General features: G+C 40.7%; 1 protein-coding gene across 11 annotated transcripts in view; it reads right to left on the bottom strand.

The window, feature by feature from the left end:
• The window catches only part of SNX19 (sorting nexin 19), a 68032-nt gene that overhangs the window by 22096 nt on the left and 23889 nt on the right, over positions 1–22047 (bottom strand). Inside the window, exons 9-12 of one of the 11 annotated variants that reach the window (XM_032284945.1) lie at positions 10862–11046; positions 9887–9974; positions 8683–8840; positions 2437–2786 (exon numbers count right to left, since the gene is read on the bottom strand). The exons of 4 other annotated variants lie outside the window; for them this stretch is intronic. In XM_032284945.1, coding sequence (XP_032140836.1) covers positions 8708–8840; positions 9887–9974; positions 10862–11046 — 406 coding nt within the window. In that variant the 3' untranslated portion in view covers positions 2437–2786; positions 8683–8707. Of the gene's footprint in view, positions 1–2436; positions 2787–3055; positions 3277–6184; positions 8841–9886; positions 9975–10861; positions 11047–17721; positions 17866–19526; positions 19673–22047 lie in introns of those variants that run through there. 6 more of the 11 variants (XM_032284944.1, XM_032284943.1, XM_032284955.1 and 3 more) reach the window with 6 other exon arrangements.

The raw sequence follows: 22047 nt of genomic DNA, 5'->3' as shown, positions 1-22047 counted from the left end.
TCTGAAATATTTTTACAACATATTTTCTACAGAAAGCTCAACAAGTCATGAAACTTTCTGAGTCTCAGAATCTGGGACTTAAAATCAGGGGAAGGGAATATCTGGCCAACTTGCCTCACAGAATATCAATTGTTGAATCAAGTACAGGAAATATCATACATTTAAGATTGACATACAGCCTTAAGTTGATGTCCATATTGATTTAACTATCAAAAAACAATTAGACTAGTGGAGTAGTCAAGTCGCCCACAAAGACTGATGAACTGATACAGGGAAAAAAAGGAATAAAGAAAAGGCAATTTTGAAGTTCCATGAGAACAGGAGAGATGATATAGGAGGAGTTTTTTGAAGAAAGTTTCTTCTCTGTTGCTATTTAGTTTTGTTTTTAATAAGGAGTTTCAGAAATGAACATGTAGAAGCAATTGGGTGAGGCTGACTGCTAGATGAGGAAAATTTCTATCACTTGGGAAAAATCCACAGAACTCCTAATCCTATTAAAAACTTAGGTCATTCCCTCCCAACAGCACTCATTCTTCCGTGTCCAAGACCGTACGTGGAGCTTGTGTTTCAGTAGAAGCTCTTGCCTCAGCCCTCTCCAGATCGCTAAACGGAGGCATATAACCTGGCTCTTCAGCAGAAAGACCGCAGGTATTCCTGCTGCATCCACATATGCACACTTACTTTCCTTTGATCTGTGGCAACAAGCTCTGGCACTGCAAATGTCATGTCATCCGCAAACCCGCATGGAGGCAGGGCACACACCTGGGCAGGGGGTAGCCTCTGATGAAAACATTTGAGCAACAGATTTCTTTACCTCATCCAAACAGATCCACTGAAAAGGAAACTTTTCGAGTCCCCACGCATATGCAAGATATATAAAGCTGTCTGGGGCAGATCTGGTATAAATTAGACAGTGCTCTTCACTGGAATAAGTGGTTAATCTCAAAGAGGTTTTCAGTGGTTTCTCCACCGATCTTTACTCCTCAAGCCTTACCCGCAAGCACTTCCATAAAAGGCACCAGCATGCTACCTCTAGGTTGTGGAAGGTTGGGAGGGAAGAAGTAAAAAACCAAATGAAAGTAACAGTATCAAGATCCAAACTTACTCACAAATTCTGCCTCTTAAACAATATTTAATTTTTATTATTTATTTTGTACCTATTATACACTAGGTATATACATATAGTTAGGGAGGCATAAGGATCTAATAGGATTAAAAGAGATAAAAGATACATTTGTTGCCCTTGAGGAACTGTAATTTCTTACTGAGGACTTCATATAAGTGCACATTGACTAGAGAGGCAGTGTAAATAACTCAAAAGAAGATGGGAAAAGTTTTGGCCGGTGCACTCAGACAGTGCTTCATGAAGAGGGCACTTGAATGGGTCCTTCCGGGCGGACGGAGCCTACCTGCTGTGCTGGAGGATGGAAGGTGATCCACCACGTGGAAAGAAGAAGGGCATGAGCAAAGAAATGAAAGCAGAAAGGAACATGGTGGTTTGGGCAGAAAAAAAGAATCCCTAGATTTCTGTGGAACTTTCTCATCTAACCTCCTGCCTAAAGTATTTCCTTTATTTATTTATTTATTTATTTATTTTTTTTTGAGATGGAGTTGCTCTCGTTGCCCAGGCTGGAGTGCAGTGGTGTGATCTCAGCTCACGGCAACCTCCGCCTCCCGGGTTCAAGGGATTCTCCTGCCTCAGCCTCCCAAGTAGCTGGGATTACAGACATGCACCATCACGTCCAGCTAATTTTTGTATTTTTAGTAGAGGCAGGTTTCTTCATGTTGGTCAGGCTAGTCTTGAGCTCCCAACCTTGTGTGGTCTGCCCACCTCAGTCTCCAAAATGCTGGGATTACAGGCATGAGCCTCTGTGCCCAGCCTCTAAACTATTTCTATAACATACTCTGTCCCCAAGAAAATGCTCTACTGCCAACCAAGCCCATGTGATTCTCCCAGACATACACAAGTCCTTAATGAAAGCTGCCCTCACTATTCTTGAAAAAGGCACTTGCATTTATAGATCTCAGAGGGCAAACTTTAAACAAAACTGCATAAAGTGGCGAGGAACTGGGCTACCACTACCTCACTGAATTTGGATTCACGTGGGCACCACATGTAAAGGAGGTTAACCCCAAAAGGGCTTTTCCTCCCTTAATAAGGTCTATTTTCCTTAGTGTCAAGGTATGAAAAGCAGATATTTCATACCAACATTCATGGTTAATCTTTTTGATAGTTACAGGAGCAGGATGATTCTTCACCAAGGGACGTGGGCAAAAGGGCTGATTACCTATGCTCACAAGTCACCAAATCCAATTCAGCACAGTATAAACAAGACATCGCTTATGTTGACATTTTAGTCTTTTGGTCTGCAATCAGGGACTTCTGTGTTTATCTAAGGTGGGAAAAAAGACAAAGTGTGGATCATCCATACATTGTTCACAAACTTACCTTCGTAATCACTGTAACGCTTTAATATTAAAATTAGCTTACACTTCCTACATAAACAGTGACTGGTGACAAAGAGATTGGGTTAAAAGAGTAGATAATGTCACTTCAAGAAACGTTTTCTGAGTTTGGATCTTGATACTGTTACTTTCATTTTGTTTTTTTAATTCTTCCCTCCCAACCTTCCACATCCCAGAGAGTGTGTGCCCGGTGACTTTCATGGAAGTGCTTGCAGGTAGGGCTTGGAGACTGAAGATGGGTGGAGAAACTAGGTTTCATCAGCTGGTGAAGAGACATCGAAGCCGGGAGTGCTTCTCTGCATCCTGTCACATGCTTGTTCCTGTTTCCAAGAAAGCAGAGTTAAAATGGACTTTCAGTTAAGAGACAGGTGAGGATGACAGGGGGGCAGCACAGAGGCTCCGCAAGTCTGAAAATAGCATAGTGTGCCTGCCAAGGTGACTGCGGGTGCCCGGATTTCCTCCACCACTTCACAGTGGCCTTGGCTTGATACACTGTTGCTACCGAGTCACAGAAGGAAAAAAAAATGATGACTTTCACTTGTTTCATGCTTGACACTTAAACATTCTTCTGGATTTCATTTTTTTCCCCCTTAAACCAGTCAATGTTGTCTTTGTGAAATAAGAAATATCAGGTAAGTCTTAGGAGGTGGACATAACGTTTGGGGCAATGTCTTCCTCACTGCCTCTCTCATCCTTTATACTATAAAAGAGTGATGGCAATATGCTCGCTGAAATTCACCCTTCAGTGGTTTCATTTTCTTGTCTATAAAGGCAGGGTTAGAGACTACTGCCCTGTGATTTTTGGCACTCCTAGTGGAAAGGAAACAGAGGTGCCAAGTTACGGCAGAGCGTGCCCAGTCAGGCCTTCAACTACAAGAGCATCACGGTTTCCCTTCATCCCCAATTACCATTCTTTCCTGGTTCCCACCACCTTCCACATCCAGCAGGGTGGGCTAACCTTCCTCTCCTCATCCCTGGAAGATACATCTTGCTCCGGTGCAAAGTTAGATTGGACAAATGGCAGGTGTGGAGGGGACTGTGGGAGCTAACCCTTGCAAGGATAGCTTGACTGAATTGAGTTCCTGAAACAAGGCATCTCCCACTGCTCTCTGCCCCTCAAACAGCAGAGGAGTGAGATAATCATGGTGTCGACATTTTTAGAGCATAGCACTCACACTTTTACTAGGCCTCAGTCCGGGCATATTCTATCAAAATTTGCATTATAACCCGATGCCAGGTGAATCACACACACATTAAAATTTAGTAAGCAGTATTCTAACTCACTAGACCACAGGTCCACAAACTATGACTCATGGGCCAAATCCGGCCAGCTGCCTATTTTTGTAAATCAAGTTTTATTGGAACACAGCCACACTTGTTTATGAATTGTCTACAACTGTTTTTACACTACAATGGAAAAACCGAGTTGTTACAACACACACCACACGGCTGCAAAACCTAATATTTATTCTCCAGCCCTTTACAGAGAAAGTTTACTGGCTCCTACAGTAGACTGTAGACGCCTTAAAAATAAGAATGCAGTTTTGTTCTGCTTTGTAAGGTAGAAGGGCAATTTCGTACAGTGGATATACATGTAGGTCAGAGGCAGACTGACATGATTTGTATCTAGGCTCTGCCAGTCCCTTGCAAATGACTGTGGGTAACGCATAACCACTCTGTGCCTCATGTTCCCCATCTATAAAATGGGGATATTATCAGGTTGGTGCAAAAGTAATTGCATTAAAATGGCAAAACCACAATTATTTTTGCACCAACCCACTACATCAGAACCTATATTTAAGGGTTTATTTGTACGTTAAATAAGTGAAGATATGTAAAGGGCTTTAAGTAATGCTCTCAGAAAATGTTAACTATTAGCTGGTACCAGGCATTTTGAGAGTGGATGGGGATTTGCTGAATGTTGGCAGAATGGCCCTCCTTAGAGCAAACATTGTCTATCAACACCCATGCTCTGCTTCTTACTTGCCAACATCAATTATTTCTGTAGATATCTGAGCTTCATGGAAGGTGACCTTATCTCTGGGGGCAAATACTACTGAAAACCAATCACAATTCCATTCTCAGTGTCAGTGGACTGGTGTGAGGTGGGCAGCTCTAGTCAGTGAGTCATGAGTTTTGTTTTTGTTTTTTTTTGATTTGGGGGTCTCACTCTGTCACTTAGCCTAGAGTGCAGTAGTGTGATCATAGCTCACTGCAGCCTCAAATTCCTGAGCTCAAGCAATCCTCCTGCCTCAGCCTCCCTAGTAGCTGGAACTATAGGCAGCAGCCACCATTCCTAGCTTATAATTTATATATTTCTTGTAGGAACAGGGTCTTGCTATGTTCCAGGCTGGTCTTAAAACTCCTGGCCTCAAATGATCCCCTGACTAGGACTCCCAAAGTATTGAGACTATACATGTGAGCCACTGTGCTGGCCTAGAAGAGGATTCTTGAAGGGCTTCTGGGAAATGCTTCTTTCATTCCTTAGAAGAAAACATAGAAGAGATGGTTCTGTTCTTTCATGAATGTTATGTCTGGGTGTGATGCCTGAAACTGCAGCACCAGGAAGGCAGGCAGTCTGAGAACAGAGGTGACATAATTAGAATGGCAAAGCAGAAAGATGGAAAGAATCCAGGCCCCTTAAGAGGTCCTAGAGTTGCTGAATCACCAACTCCTGGGCTTACCTACTCACGTACTAATGTTATAAAATAAAATAAGTTTTCCTTGTAATTTAATTCCTGTCCAAAGCATCCTGATTCATGCAGCCAGGGACCACAGTTACACATATTTTTACTTTACCCAGGACCTAACAACTGCTGTTGGGTGCTGTGAACAAGGGAAGAGCAGTGGCCGGAAATGAATAACCTGGGTAGGGCACAGGAAGACTCAAAAATGTTCTGGATTATACAAATTAAAACCACAAGATATTACTATCACCTAATACCTTTTAAGATTCCATTATTAAAAAAACAAAACATAGCAAGTATTGGAGAGGATGTGGAGAAACTGGAACCCTTGTACATTGTTGGTGAGAATGTAAAATGGTCTAGCCATTATGGAAAACAGTATGAAGTCCTCAAAAGATTAAAAACAAAACTATATATGATCCAGCAACTCTACTTCTGGGTATTTATCTAAAATAATTAAAAGCTGGGCCTCGAAGAAATATTCATACTCCCATGTTCACTGCAGTATTATTCTCAATAATCAAGGTGTGGAGGCAACCTAAATGTTCATCAATGAATGAACACAGAAAATGTAGCACAGCCATACAATGGAATGTTTTCAGCCTTAAAAAGAAGAAAACTGTCACCTGCTACAACATGGATGAACCTGGAGGACATCATGCTAAGTGAAATAAGACAGTCAAAGAAGAACAAACACTGCGTGATTCTACTTATATGAGGCAAAGCAGTCAAACTTACAGAAGCAGAAAGTAGACTAGTGATTGCCAGAGGCTGGGGGGAGGGGAAATGAGGAGTTGCTGTTCAGTTTTAGTTAACGCAAGATGAAAAACTTACAGCAGTCTGCTACAAAACACTGTGCTGCTTCTAGTTAATAATGTACTGTCTCAAAAAAAAATGTACTGTATACTTAAGGGTAGATCTCACATTATGTGTTTCTTTACAACTATAAGAATATCACCTTATAAACTGCAAATTTCTAAAATGGAAATTGGAGTAGCTTGTATTGATTTTTTAAAATTTATACATGCCCCTAGGCTCATATTTAGGAACTTACTTTCCATTTAGGTTTTATTAAGTTTAACTGAAAAATGTGAAAAAAAACTGAGTTATATGTGGTGAAAAAGTATAGCTTTCTTGAATTCAAATAAGCAATGGCAAAGATCACATTTAGAATTTGACAGAAAGAACACTGCATCCCTGCCTCTTTTTTTATAGATATTAAGAAAAGGGAAAGTACTTTAGTCTTACTTCAAGTATCAAAATTCTTAGTTAAATGAATAAAATTTAGTCTGAGTAAATACAAAAAACAAACAAGCAAACAAAAAACCCTTCCTGGATTAGTGCAGGCCCAATTCTTCACTGCCTTTTATCACCCTGCCAGCTGGGAGTATCTTTTCCAGATACCTGTGGCTTTCTACCAATTGCTCCTCTCTCATTGTCTGAATCTGTTACCCAAACTTAGCAGGTCATTTTCAAAGCCAGATGAGTTTTGATTATTTCCTTGCCAATATCCATTACTTCCCTCCCGGGTAGAAGGAGGGACTGAGGACAGCTTATCTTTTTGAGGCACATGGAGTGGAGGTAGGGACTTTTATATAACATGAAAAACAAGTAAGTTCTTTGGGCTGGAAGTGTCAAAAGATTCCTTAGAACTTATAGCCACAGGGATTCCATGGTGTGTCTGATGTACTGATTTTGTGCCACATTTGAGCCAGGACAGGTAGCAGATTCAAAGCAACACAGGTGGCTAAATACACATGAAGGGAAGGTATGGGGAGAGAAAAGTGGCATAAAACAGGGCTGCCCCCATGCCCATCCAGAGTAGAATCTTGGCCCTCACTGAAGGAGCTGAATGATCAGCTCTAATACATCGGCTGGACTCACATAAGGTGGAGATCCTGAGCTACCTCTGCCTGGCAAAGTCGAGGGCTGGAGATGCTTCAAGAACTTTGGAGCCATAAAGTCACTGTAATGGTCAACCTTTAAGGCTAGAAGGGGCCATGAGACATCTCATTAATCTCCTTGCCTTTTGGCAAGAATTGCACACCTAAGCCTCCCAAATACATCAGATACAATTTAGGGTTAAAAGCCTCCAGAGGGGCAAAAAAGTAAAAAGATCTCACAACTTTCTTCCACAAACCACTTTAATTGTGTGTTCATCACCTACTTCAGAATCTAAGAGAACTTTAACACTTGTTGTTGACACCTCATTGCCTTCTCATCAGTCTAACTCCAAGACCTTTCTCGAAGTGGTGGCTCTGGTAATTCTGCAAAGGGAAGGCGCTAACAGGCAGGTGTGAAGCCAAAGGGCTCCTAGTGACTTCCTTGACACCTTTCTGCCAGCTATTCACATGTGTTTAATATGTAGCACTTGCCTGTGACTGTCTGCATCCTTTTCTACCAGCAATTCCTCCTGATTTATCCTTCTCCTCCAGCAATTTCTAATTGCTTTGCCTTTCTAATAGATGTTGCAGCCTGACAGAACACCTCTGCCTTCATTGCTGGTGTTCTTAAAAGACTAATTATAACATAAAGAATAGGAAATAAGCGATTCCTTGTAAGTTCTAATCTTATCTGTTCAGAGTAATAAAAGTTCCCTGTCAAAGAATTATCAAGGGAGAATTTAACCACCAGGCTTGCTATTCCTACTCTTTGTGTATTCTTAAGACAGGAGGCAAGTGCTTTACTTTTTCTTTGCAAAAACTGAGGCTGAATATGCAACTTGTCATGCAATTTTGCTGAAGATAGAGAAAGGGTCACAAATTCAAAAACTCAATTGCTCTAGGGCAGGGGGTTAGGAGGAAAGCCAATAAATAAAATGTGTGGTACAAATGCCTTTCAGGAAGGGGTGTGAAGGGTGGGGTGGATTTACCAGAAGCTTTGGCAGTCAGCTTTGAAGTCTTCTGGAAAGGAAAAGTAGTCTCCCAGGGAAGCAGCCTCATGACATCTTCCATAAGGCTGATGTGTTGAGAAATAGCAACACATGAGCAAGAAGTCCCCTGAAAAATTTTCTTCCCTCATTCTTCTTCTGGAACTGTTGGGAAACTAGATTAGACTCAAGAGTTTGTTTTTTGAAAATGGTCCTGAGTGAATTTTTAGTTTCCGGGTAGGAACGGAGCTCAGAAGGTTGTTTTCTCCTCCAAGGAAATCTGGCCACAGTTTTTTTCCTGTTTTATCCAGAGCTTGTGTGCTGGTGGATTAGGTACATGTGTGCACAAGGCCAGGGTTTTGGCAAACAATCTCAGGGAGGATGGCAAAAGCAGAAGCAAAATGGGCTCATTCCTCTACCTCATGGCTCTTTCCCCAAAGGAAACAGGATCTACTCACCAGGAACAATCCCAACACCATAAAAGGGACATGGAAATAAATATGCATGCAACTGGGATACATGTCACCTGCTACAAATGGAACAGAAGTAGGAGAGAATTAAGCCACTGACAGCCTAGGCCTCCTGAGCTGTAGCCTCCTTCCAAAGGGCGTGGGTTTCCTGACTGGTCTCTGGGTGTCTGAGTAACTCTACTTCCCTGACCTGGGAATAATACGTGAATAACCAGCTAAGAGGAGATACCCATCCTTTTAGGGTGGCCTGGGGTATCTGAAGCAGAGGTGGTAGTAGCAGACTCCTCAACAGAGGCACTGAGATCCAAGAATTCCAGGATGATGTCCCCAAGGCAGTAAATCAAATGCCTGAAACAAACGGACAAAAAACTTAGGGTCTGGCTCAGTCAGGAAACACAAGATCCCGTTTATGGCATTTATTTTCTCCTCCCCCATCACCAATGCCCCAAACTTCAATAGTTTGATGAAGCCTCTGCCCTGAAATTAATGTTTTTTGAACTAATAAAGCCTCTGATCCTAATAAAGACAAGAACAGTACTTGAGACTAGGTTTTATGAAATTCCATTTCTCTTTACATAGTTACATTAGCACTGCTCTGAAGAACTGTGATAACAAATCCTTGAGACGTCAGGTTACTAGATACTTTCAGAATTCCTGACTACTGTTGCTTCTCACAATTAATTACCTTAAATTTATAGGCTGCCTTGCAGGCAGTGAGGTAAAGCCAGGATCCTTGAGGAAGTTAACAAATATAGTCTACTTTGGGATAGGGTTTGAGTTTAAGATGACTCAATACTTCCAGAAGAGTAACAGTCCAAGGGGTGGAATCTACCTCTTCTGGATTATTCTAGGACTCTTCACCCAGCATTTCTGGTCCCTTTATGAGATTCCAATCTTACTATCTTGTCTACCTCATAGGAAGCAAAGACAACTCCTGGTGTGACATGAATCCCAGCTTTGCTCTGAGCCCACAGGCTTACATTGAATATCTTACATAGTCTGTGATACACAGGCCAGGGTGCACTCTCAGAGCATTCACAGGGGCTGGCAGATGTTGGAAAGAGCACTGAGCAAGTACACTGAACAGGCCTGCACAATAAGAGGGCATTTTCAGCAGCTCATGTGGGGGACTGCATACAGTTCTTCCAAACACCAATGGTGGTTGGTCCAAGAGTGACTTCCTAGCATGTGACGACCTGCTCAGAAGCCTGATGGTGTGGATTTTACTTAGTTTGTGGATCTGGACATCAAAATCTGTAGTTGGGGCCCAGAGCAAGTAAAGACTACAGTCCTATTCTTCGGAATGTGGGCTTTTCACTCAGAAACCTTGGATACCTCTGAGACCAGAGACAGCTTTGGCTATGCTGATGTTGGAATCATGTTTTTCCACCTACCTGTTGATGAGGGGTTGTTGCAGTGACTCCAAGACTAGACCCCAGCTCAGCTGGCATTTGCTCGCCCCAAGAATTTCTACTACAAGATCTGAGGAGGAAAAGACCAGATAGAATTTGTGTGTTACCACTGAAGGTAAGGACAGTCTCTCCCCAGGATCTCTGCCATTTTTACATAAATTAGGTATTTAGGGTATACATCTAAACCACACAGCCAAACTAAAATCCTCACAAAATAGGAAAAACAGGAGAAAAATATGTTTCTTAAGTTAGGTATCTAAATAAGAACGGGCTTCAACACCCATTATAACCTGCCACTAAAATGCAGGTACTCCTTCCAATTTAACAGTTTAGGTTGGTGAACACAGAGTTATAACGATAAGAGTAAATAAAATTGTCCAGAGCTAAGTTCATAACTGTTTCCTGGTTATCACAGTCATAGGCAACAAACTGCCTTCCTGGCCCTCTAAAAACACAATGCAAGGAAAAACAACCTTCTCAGGTTTTGTTTTTGCTTATTGCTAAAGGCCATGTGCCATACTCAATGGCTGCAATTTATTTAGTTGGAGCTTCTGTGGGACATGTGATTTTCTTCCTTGGTCCCAAAATGCTATGAATTGGCAGAGAATCTGAAGTCTTCGTCTCCTGGATATGGCTCTGAGACCTGTCCCTGCAGGCAGAGCTTCCCCAAACCTGCCCAAAAGTTTTTACCCTAATTACCTGCAGGATTGTCACCTAGATGTAGGGTGTAGCCATAGAGTTCCTTTGCATTCCCTTGGCATCAGTTGAGCGAGGGATAAAAGAATTGTAGCCCTGTTTGTTTTCCTATTAGCCTGAGAAATGATGGGTCGACAGATATTTGAATCTAGCCACATTCGGGGCCCTTTTACAAACAAGAAAAAGGTACAGGGGTAATGGTGGCGGAGCAGAATGGAAGGGAACTGTGACTGGTATAGCTGATCTCATTGGTCCAGTTACCTGGGAGGACTCCCATCAGGCTCTGCAAAGCCTGTTTCTCAGCAGCCTGTTTCTGCTCCTGGGTCCTTACAGGCCGTGGAAACTTAGGCAAAACTCCACCGGGCCAGATGGACTCCTGAAGAAGCCGAAGGTACTGCACCCAGCGCTGTGGACTTGTTAAATTAGCCACCTGCACCTCTAGCCACCTGTGGTAGAAGAGAGACGGAAGCTTAGAAAAAGCTGAAGGAAAGGACATAGCAAGGCAGGGGGCTGACTGTAGATTCATATGTCAAAATCCTAATCCTCAAGGTGATGGTATTGGGAGGTGGGACGTTTGGGGAGGCGATTAGGTCATGGGGGCAAAAGGTAAATACCCTTATAAAACAAACCTGAGAGAGACTTCTTGCCCCTTTTGCCACATGAGGACACAGAAAGAAGACAGCTGTCTATGAACAAGGAAAAGGGCCCTCACCAGAGACCAATCCTGCTGGTGCCTTGATCTAGAGCCTCCTGGCCTTTAGAACTGTGAGAAATACATTTCTGTTGTCTATAAGCCATTCGGTTTATGGTATTTTGTTACAGCAGCCCAAATAGATACCATAAACTACATCAGCAAGCAGAAAAGGACAACGTAACCACTGACTCTTACAATGGAAACCAAGCCAATTCAACAACTTGCGGTAACAGAATTTGAAGATGAGTAGCAATAAGAATCGTGTTATTGACTGCGTGTTCACTATGTGCCACATACTGTACAAGCGGTTTTACAGAAGAGAACACTAAAAGGGCCTCGGTCTCTGAGCAAGGCTGCACCTACACCTTTCTAGCTCTCCTTGGGCGGGAAGCATTATAACCTTCTTGGTAACATGCACACACAGCCTTCACAGCTAAGCCTTTGGCGATCTTTTCACGATTTCCTCCTCTACCTTCCCAGCCATATCCTCTAAGTCTTCAAGTCCTCATGATTGTCTTGGGGATTTCCTACATCTGCCCTTTGTTCATAACAGTTCTCTGACTAACAAGGCCCTCTTCTCACCTTGCCTGAAGAGCAAGTCTCGAGTCTGCCCTTCTGGCAAGACCTGTTTCAACCCCGTCTCCTCCATGAAATCTTTGACCATCACAGCTAGAAATGCTCTCCTTCTCCATAGACCTCCTTTGGCAGGTAGTTCTTCAGCCAATATTTTACTTTGGAATATGAAACTTTTTAAAGGTGTTTACAGCTTTACCTCTTCAACTAAATTATAAGCTGTAAGAGTGCTGTATCTTGTACTTTAAAAAAGTTTCCCACAGTACTTGGTGCTCAAGAAATGGTTGACTGATAACTGTTCTTATTTCAATGAAAAAATTTCCCTTTGTCTTACTTTCAAAAATGAGTCAATTACTCTGAGGGAGAAGATATGCTTTGGTATACCTTCCAAAGGACCTCACATTGCATTATGACAAAAATGTCCTCCTTGCTCTCTTGCATGGTGATTTAGTGTCTCACGCACATGTGTTGGGTGCAAAATGAATTTTAGTATGTGGCAAATCTGGAATTCAGCTGGAAACCTAAAAGGCGGTTCAACATTACTCTTTTTTTGTTCCTGCACTTTTTTCAAAGTGATGTGCTATAAGCCGAGGCTCAAGGCTGTTGAGGTCTCCCCTTCATCCACCTCATTCCAGATTGGCATAGCTGTGTTGGTCATGGATGGACAATCAACCACTTCTATTCATGCATGGAAGACTCTGTTTGGTGCTACACCACATGGCAGCTCATGCCATCGCTCCTATACTCGAGTCACTTGTCACCCATCCAGGAGCAGAGGGGGCTGCCAAGGCAAACTTTATTTAACCTCCACTCTGCCAGACAGTCTGCATTCCACTCAAGCTGGGCATTCCAGCCATGGGGGCTGCAATCCCCCAAGCCCAAGGCTCACAAATGATTCTAAGAATAGGAAGTGTGTAAGGTAACAGCAGGGCAAGAATGATAGCCATCGATGGAGATCAAGAGTGGCACAAAGCTGTTCTTGTCCAAAATAGCCATCACGATCGTATTTGTTATTATTAGGACTGCATCTTCTTTTTATAGGGCTTTTCATTCAGTGAGCCTAAGATGCCTGATGAAAGGGATCCAGCAGCAAGAATTCCTGTTCCTGTTTATATAAGAGGGTCACCAGAGGGAGGTGGCTGCAATGACCTGATCGGCTTCTCTGCAGGGGATTAACTGATCCAAGGTCTCCTTTGTTCACCTCAAACCATGTATACTTCTGCAATTTTTGCTGAGGCGCATGATGTGTCTTAGGGTCTCATCTATGTGTCTCAGAGAGGAGCAAAGTCTTGCAAACTAAAATATTCAGCCATACAATCCTACTTAGACTAAACATGTTACATGCCGGCAAATCTGGGTACCTCAGCCATCTTCTGGGCATGTCTTACAAAGCAAGAGTTTGATTCTTTTCAATGAACATTCATTTATCTGATGGGGACAGGACCTCTCATTGCATTATGACAAGAATGTCCTCCTTATTCTCTTGCATGGTGAGTGTGTCATGCACATATGTTGGGTGCAAAATGAATTTAGCATGTGGCAAAATATAAATTTGTAAACTTATATGAATCTATAAAGCAACTTTTCAAACTCTAACTCTAAATGGAAATGTTAGGGAGAGAAATAAAAGCATGAAAAAGTAAAAATAAGCACCTGATGATGAGGATGAGTCTATGAGTCAAATTTGTGGGAGCTAAAAAGCACAACTCACTGACAAACTGACACCTTCAGGTAAGTATCAGCTGCTGATGAGACAAAGACACTGTCAAGGTCTGTACACATGAGGCACAGAACTGGCCAACAAAAGGCCCTGGAAGAAGTCAGGCCCAGGAATGTAAGAAACAGGACTTCTACAACCTGGCAGAAATAAATTCCCTTCATACCTAGAAGGAGGGACGGAGTTTGGAAAGCGGCTTCTAGTACCTGGGAGCTGCACAGTTTCAGCTTTCCTTATTCTTCTCCACACTCTGAAGACACAAACCACACACTTGCACCACACAATGTTTAAACATTTGCTCTGTTTCCTGGATTCTCTTCTTGCCCACATTCTGCCCACTCTTCTCCCTGTCAGCAGAGGCTTTATCCTAGTCCTTTGGGCTCAGCATGGTCTTACTTCCTAGCCCCAGGCGGCCTGTGTAGAAGACAAATCCTTCCTGTTCACAGAACTTCTGAGTGATGGTGTCTTATTAAAAATTATGAGTACGCTAATCAGGCAGAAAAACATGACAAAGCCCAAGCCAAGAAAATCACCACCACTACTGCCACTGCCCCTCACACAATACAATCTCTAAAATGTGTATGCTGTCATTCAATTTCTAAGACATACTTGGTTATCAGCCACAATGCCTTTCTTAAGTTGTAAATGGCTATATTCAGAAATTTGGTATACTCTGCCTTGCCTAACACCTGGATGGAACCAACCACCACAGGTTCTTGACAGCAATGAAGAAGGTGGAGGTCTCTTCATCCAAAGATCTCTCCTCTCCCTTCCATCCCTACCTTCCCTTCCTTGGGTTCTATCATCCTTCTCTAAGGTGAAGTTCCATACACACCATCATTTCTTTATCTAACTTTATTAACTTTCTTAATCATGCTTGGTTTATTTGGGAACTGGCTAGAGCATGGAAGACAAAGAGATTAGGTATAGGATTGTTAAAAGGCACAGACTGCTCGACCTCTCTCCATTAACTCTCTTCATCTCACTATTCTACACTGCATCTTTCTATTCTTAACATAAGAGTGGGAAGGTTAAAAAGAGTTGTGTATCTCTCTAGAGCTCTCTTTAAGTGGAAGGAATCGAATTTATGTGCCTGAAGTCCAATATATCACAGGAGCTTTTCCAGCGTCAGTTTCTGGAATTTGCTGGTACCACTTACTATTAGGCTGATAGAAATCTAAAACTTCATGGTCAAAACATACACATGTTCCTCTCACTATTCATTAGAAATCACTTATAATGAATCATGTACTAAATACAAATGCTATTGTTTATGTAATACAAGATGGATGAGGTAAATATGCTAAAATAAATATGGTGGAGAATAGCCTTAGATAGCACTGGTTTTATTTTCCACCACTATTCCACGTCTGATATTTCATTTAGAGATATCTCTTTCTATTATCCTGCCTTCATCCCAAAGAAGAGAAGAAAAAAAAAAAAAAAAAGACAACCCAAACAAGGTCTCTTCTGTCAAGCCATCTCTGAATGATTCAGAGTCTTACTAGACGGGCTAGAAATAGCCAATAAAATACCAAGAAACCCACCCCACAACATTTTGACTCCAAGACACTCCAGAACCTCACTTTGCCAGACGGGAGAAGAGAGGATGTGGAGATCAGGGCTTGTCACTATGCGGGGACTGCTCATCTACTCCATGTTCAAGGGAACCTGGTCTGAAATAGCTGCAGATAGAGGAATGAAGCAATGACTAAAAAGGAGACAGTTTAATACTAGGGCTTAGGATGGCACTTCAAGGTTAGCAGAAGGTCATTTCCCATGAAAACAGCGGAATCAAATCTCACGAGTAAGAGGAGAAGGCTTTAGAGACCATGTCTAATCCAATTAGCCAAATCCCCTTCACTTCTTTTCTAAGGCAGCAGCTATGGCTGAGTGAGAAATGGTCTTAAATCAGCATGGCTTAATGAAGAGGAGAAAGGGAATAAGATACTAAAATCATAAAACAAAAGATATTCAGAAGAGCCATGACAATATTCTAAACAAAAATGCCTGGTGCAATCTAAATAAAAGAAAATAATAGGGCCATTCCTTCCAGCCTATTTGTCCATTGGCTATTTATGTCTATAGACAATCCAAGGGCAATCATGCTTCAACTTCATCTTAAGACACCAAATACAGTTCAAAGGCAAAGAGACAGTAAAGGAAGATCAAGTTAAAGCTTCTATCATTCTAAATACACCTTCAATAAGTTAGAAGTACTGATTTCTTTTATTAACCTTAGAGCAGGGTTTTCAACCTTGGTACTACCAATATTTTGGACTGTGAAATCTTTGTCATAGGGGCTTTCCTGTGCATTATAAAATATTCCACAACATCCCTGCCCTTCTCCCCTCAAACTAGGTGCTAGTTGTGCCAACCAAACATGTCTCCAGAACCTGCCACGTGTCCCCTGAGGACAAAATTGCTCCAGTTGAGAATCACTGCCTTAGACTTAGGGACTTTTGGATACAATTGTATCAGGCTACTTTCATAGTCATTTTAAACCTGGTGGTTGTAGCACAATGTATTTTAAACTGTGGGCTGGCCATCATTATATTACAGATCATATAATCTGCTTTGTTGTTTGTGATAACGTGAAAATGCATCTGTTTGGAGACACTTGTTTCATATGTATGTACATACATATGTGTATATCAGATATGCGTGCACGCATATGTATGTATGTGCTCATGCCTATGAGCGTGTTCACAGTGGGCTGCAATATACAGTGCATTTTTTACTGTAGGTTGAAGTTTAAAAAAAAATTTGAAAAACACTCATATAGTGTCAAGAATCAGGAGTAGAAGCCCAAGCCACATTTTTAGCTTCCTGGAAATGCTCCCCATCTCCACCCACCCAAGCACCCTGTAAAATGTTTGCAGGGGCCTAAACCATGAACACTGTGTTCTGTACCGCCAGTCCTAGCACATGAGTATTGGCTCATCCAATCAGTAGCAGACAATCCATAGGGTGGGAGAGAAAGGAGGTCTTGGAGGTGATGGTGTAGATTCAGGACATTCTCCATTAAACAAACTGTTTTGGCCAATTTCACACCTGATAAAAGTTACACTTCTTTTCTCTCTGATGCTGTTCCCAGGCCTCTGTCTTCCTGCCATGGCCGTTTCTTATGTTTATAGACAGCTCCCTCTGTCAGCTCTCAGCTCTGGGTTTCTGTCCTATAACTATCCAGACCCAAGTTACTCAGCTGTGTCTGAGAAAGTTCAACATTGCTGCCCTCTGACTGTGTATCTAGGTCTCCATCCTTTCCTGCCCGGTGCTGGAGAAGAATGAGGAGGAAATGAACTCTGAGGGCAAGAAACTACTGCTTCTTTCTCCCAATGACTACTGTGAAATCTAAAATGGCTCGGAGTTTGCACAATTTCTTCTTCTGTGATTTTTGCTTTCATGTTTTAAATCATGGATCCACATCTTTGAATCACGTACTTCAAGGGAAGACTTGACACTGTCCTAAATACCATGATGTAAGAATCTGAGTTCCGTATGTTTATATCTAGCCACAAACAGTTTTTGTTTTTGATTACTAATGTACACATCACAGATATAAAATTAATATGTATTAAAAAATGGAAGGATTCTTAAGGAAGGAACTTCAAAAAATCATAAGATAACCTTAGTGGTTATCTTTTCCAATCTTGTTAACTCTATATATGAAAACACTGAGCACCAAAAAAAAAAAAAAAAAAAATACTTTACAGTAAGTGGCTTATAAGAACATAAACTTGAGAGTTAGAAGGAAACTTGGAGGTGATCTTATCTAGTCTCCCAAAGCAGAGCTCTCTTCTGTAACATAATGGCATAGGCACGGCTTGTGCCCTGTGAGTCCAGAAACTTGGGCTTTTATCTTAGTTCTGCTACCGAATTAGCAATGTGACCTCAGGGAAGTGGCTTAATTCCTTCAAAGCATAATTTAATTTTGTTGAAGATGTTTCTTAAACCTTGGCAACCCAAATCTGCCTCCTTGTGTTAATAAATTCTAGTCATTGGTTCTAGTTCTAGTCTCTGGAGTTGCCAGTTATTAGGTAAATCTCTTCCAAAAGACAACAGCTTGCATTTTAAAATTCAGCTATTATTTTTCCCTTATGTCTTTTCTATAAGCTATATACATACTTGATTTTGCCAACCTCAAAGACATGCAATAAATATCTGATGAATGAAGGAGAGAAATGAACCACTTCTCATCCTGGCTCCATCCTCTGGGTGTGCTGCTTTGTTTTTCTTTCAAAATGAAGTGCCCAGAACCAAACAGCTCTGAGATGTGATCTGACCAGTGAAGAATACAGGGTATTAATGCCTTTCTTGATTTAGACGCTATACTTCTTATATAGCCTAAGACTGTGTTAGCTTTTTGGCACACACATCAAAAGCACTGACTCATATTGAGTTTTCAGTCAACTAAAACCCCAAGTCCACATACGTATATTAAAACAAAAATTGTGTGCCCCTCTGTTAAGTATAGACTTGCACTTCTGTATTTATGCAATTAAAAAAAATCTAAATTATAGTTTATAATATTTATTGCTACCAAATTCCATCTTGTTGGCTTTAGATTACCATTCTAAGTTTTCTAAGTGTTTTTGAATCTTAATTTCATCATCTAGAGTATTAATTACTCCTCTAAGATTAGAATTACTTGCTAATTTTCTGATGAAAAAACTGATCAGGGTAAGATCAAGAGCAATGCTCTGTCACTAGAAATTTCCCTCCAGGGTGGCATCAGTTTATGATGTTATTTACTCTTGGGCTAAAGATACTTGACTAGCCATAAGTTACTTAAAAGTACTATAGTGCAGGAAGCACATTCCATTCTGTCCATATGGATATTACGGCAAAGCTTGCTGAAATCCATATACAATGTAACTACAACTGCACATTAATCAGGTAGGGCACAGTCCTACTGAAGCCCTAATGGTTTCTAGGGTTCCCCATTTCCCTTCCCAAATGTTCACGAACATCTATTTCATCATCTGCTTCAGAAATTTCCAGAAGCAAATGTTGGGGTCAAGGACCTTTAACCGTTTTTTAAAATGGCAAGATATTTGTGCATCTCTAACCCATATGTTTCTTAATGACCTTAATGTTAAATATAAATTTGTTAAGTTTCATGGGATATAATTCATCTAGGCCATGTACAGGTTTAAATGTACAAGCCTTTAAAATAGGTTAAATTGCTCTAGTGTTATTATTATTTTCATTCCTATTTTGGTTGTCAATTCTACTTTAATTATTTCTGTTTAATTCTTCTTGGTAGGCCATTTTCCTTGACGAAGAAAATAGAAAACAGCCTCGCAAATAATAGACCTATTCATTCATTGCTAAGTGAATGAATAAACGCTTTTACCATGTGATCAGTTAATACTCTAGCGTCTGTCCCAAACGATTACCTTTATATATTTTTTCTTGTTAGTAACATGTGATGTATGTGTTTTTCACATAAGTCTTTCCCCTTAAAACTTACCTACAACCTCATCTTATTAGTTCTATTACTGCTTTTTTTGTATTATTCAGTATATGTGCCCTCTTTCTATTTTTAAAAATGTTCTTCTGGAATCTGATCTCAGTTAACTACCCTGGTTTCATTTACATTTGAAGCTGACTCTTTTTCTTCCTCATTAGAAATAAGTGTTTAATTTGTTCATTCCTTTACTCAAAGCATTGATTGAGCTTCTTGTAAATGCCAAAAAAAAAAAAAAAAAAAAGACTGTAAGGTTTTGAAGGCAGAAATCTTATGTAATTTATTTTGACATTTCCCTTAGCATTTACCAGTGTTATTCACAAATAAACAATCCAGGTTTTACTAAATGAATCAATCCTCTTGCAACTTTCAGTGATACCTTCTGGTGTTAAAAATTTAAGTTAATTTGTTATTACAGCATGTAAAGCAGTTTTTACCTCATTCTGTCATGCTCTGTGAATTCCAGTACCTTTCATTTCTGCTTTCCTTTCTGTGGCAGCTGTTTTTCACGATATCCAGTTTAAACTTTATCTGATTATTTTGGTCAAGGTCTTACTCTTCACTGGGTTGATGGTCTGCTGCCATTCTTTCTACAATTTTCGAGTTGTACTCTGTCTAGTCAGAAGTTCACCATGTGAATAATCATATGTCACGGCACAGAAAATTCAAAAACCTTGCCTTGGTACCAGCTACACAGTTAGCTATGATTTAATGTTTTCCTTTTTCTTCTAAGAAACTTACAGATAGAAAAAAAGTCGAAAATATGATCTAGGCCTTAAGTTTTCTATTTAAAAACATCTCAAAATTACTAGAGATACAGTATAGGCTTCTTCAAGTGTCATCATTTATTTTTATAAAAATCAGAGCAGATAATAATCTGTTAATTTAGTAAGCAACAGAATTTTAACCACAACCCAATATGATGTTCAGAAAGATATTATCCCATCCTTTTAGTTACGCTTCTCCATCTGCAAGTTGAAAATTATGTGTGAGTCATTCTTGATTTCTCCTTTCCTCAACCCTAACCCAATACCACGTAATCATGTAAACAGTCACTAAATATAGGTGATCCTACCTCCTCTGTATCTCATGAATCTATTACCCCTTTACCATCTCTATTGCAATGATCTTAGTTGAATGCCTCATCACCTTTTATCTCTATCAATGATACCCCTTCCTAATTTGTCTTCCTGGTTCTAACTTTGGCCCCTTCAATTAATCCTCCACAGCACTATTTGAATGATTTTTCTCAATTGCAAATTTGCTTATGTCATCATCTGTTTATGTTTTGTAAATTGTTTCCAATCAAATGAGTGACAAATGTTTTGTTCCTGGAATGACTCACAGGACTCTGAATGAACAGACTCCCATTAAACTCTTCAGTGTTATCATCAGCCTTATTCTTGCATATCATATATTCCTAATCAATTATACTCAACTTCTTTGAGTACCACAAATACACGATATTATTTTACCGCTCTGCCTCGAATGCGCTCTCTCTCTCACTGTCTCCTGGCAACTCCCTTCATTCTTTAAATCTCATCTCTGATGTCATCTCCTATAAGCCTTCCCTGGGCCTCTCATAATTCATAAATACCTTCTCTGAATCACATATAGAGTATTTTTCAAAGCACTGATTTTATACGACAACTCCTATTTATAAGTTTGCGCCTCCAACTGGATATTAAACTCTCTATGGTAGGGGTTTTGGGCCTTTTTTTTTAAGTATTTTGATCACCTAACATAGTACCTACCACAGAGAAGGCAATCAATAAATATTGGCTAATAAGGAAATTCATGCTGTATATGGGACCAACACTGGTCTTAAAGCACGGCACACAGTTCAAAATAGGCACTGCAGAAAGCATACGTCCCAATATTTAAAACAGCAAAAACACTGAGCTCTTAATTATTCAGGCTTATGGAGGAAGACAATGACAGATTTTTAAAAATCACGAACAATATAAACATCCTTTGTATTTGGCATTCCATATGTGTTTATATATACATCTGGCAGATTTACTTTCCTAATAATCTTTTGTTTAGGCTAATAATAAAACTGTGGGCCAATACACCAGTGACAGAGCTGATGTTGTAAGGGGTATGCCAGGTAATAAGACAGCGGATCTACAACTAAGAATAATCCATGAAATGGGCATTCACATCTGGCTACACATTTCTCTAAAGGGAAGATAGCTGGAAGGCAAGGGAATGGGTCAGCCATGCTCCTTATCTCACACTATAAATCCTGGAGGAGAGAGACAGCTGCCAGCAGCCTACGTTTGGTCAGTTTTCCTGGCAAATAGGCCCAGAGGGCAGAAGAGATTGAAAGTCAAACAAAAACAAAGGGGGGTTGGGAGGACCATGAGTCACACTTGTATTTTGGGAAGTGCCTCTGATGGATGGAGCAGCATTGAATTGATTCCCATTCATTATTTGAAACTAGTAAGAAGAAAAGAAGAAGGAAGGAAGCAGAATGGGGGAGGAAAGACCAAAAGCAAAGGTGAGGTTACCTTTTCTAATGAATGCAGAATGAAAAAAAAAGATACTTGGGGACTCTGTATTCTTAGGATAAATAAGACTGATTGCAAAGGGAAATCTCTAAAAATTTCTTCTATATTTGAGTATTGTGACATGTTTAGGATTTCAATCTGCAAGTTTTCTTTTTTCTTTTTTGAGACAGAGTGTTGCTCTGTCACCCAGGCTGGAGTGCAGTAGTGGGACCTCAGCTCACTGAAACCTCCGCCTCCCGGGTTTAAGTGATTCTCTTGCCTCAACCTCCCAAGTTGCTGAGACTAAGGTCATGCGCCATCATGTCTGGCTAATTTTTTTGTATTTTTAGTAGAGACAGGGTTTCACCATGTTGGCCAGGCTGGTCTCGAACTCCTGACCTCAAATGATCCACCCGTCTTGGCCTCCCAAAGTGCTGGGATTACAGGCAGGAGCCACTGTGCCCAAACAATCTGTAAGTTTTTTACACACAAATCTAG

Source organism: Sapajus apella, unplaced genomic scaffold, assembly GCF_009761245.1.
Source record: "Sapajus apella isolate SASKATOON/1434 unplaced genomic scaffold, GSC_monkey_1.0 scaffold16, whole genome shotgun sequence".
In the NCBI taxonomy this organism is placed as follows: Eukaryota; Metazoa; Chordata; class Mammalia; order Primates; family Cebidae; genus Sapajus; species Sapajus apella.
The sequence above is the reverse complement of the archived record's forward strand: the minus strand, read 5'-3'. Positions and strand labels throughout refer to the sequence as shown.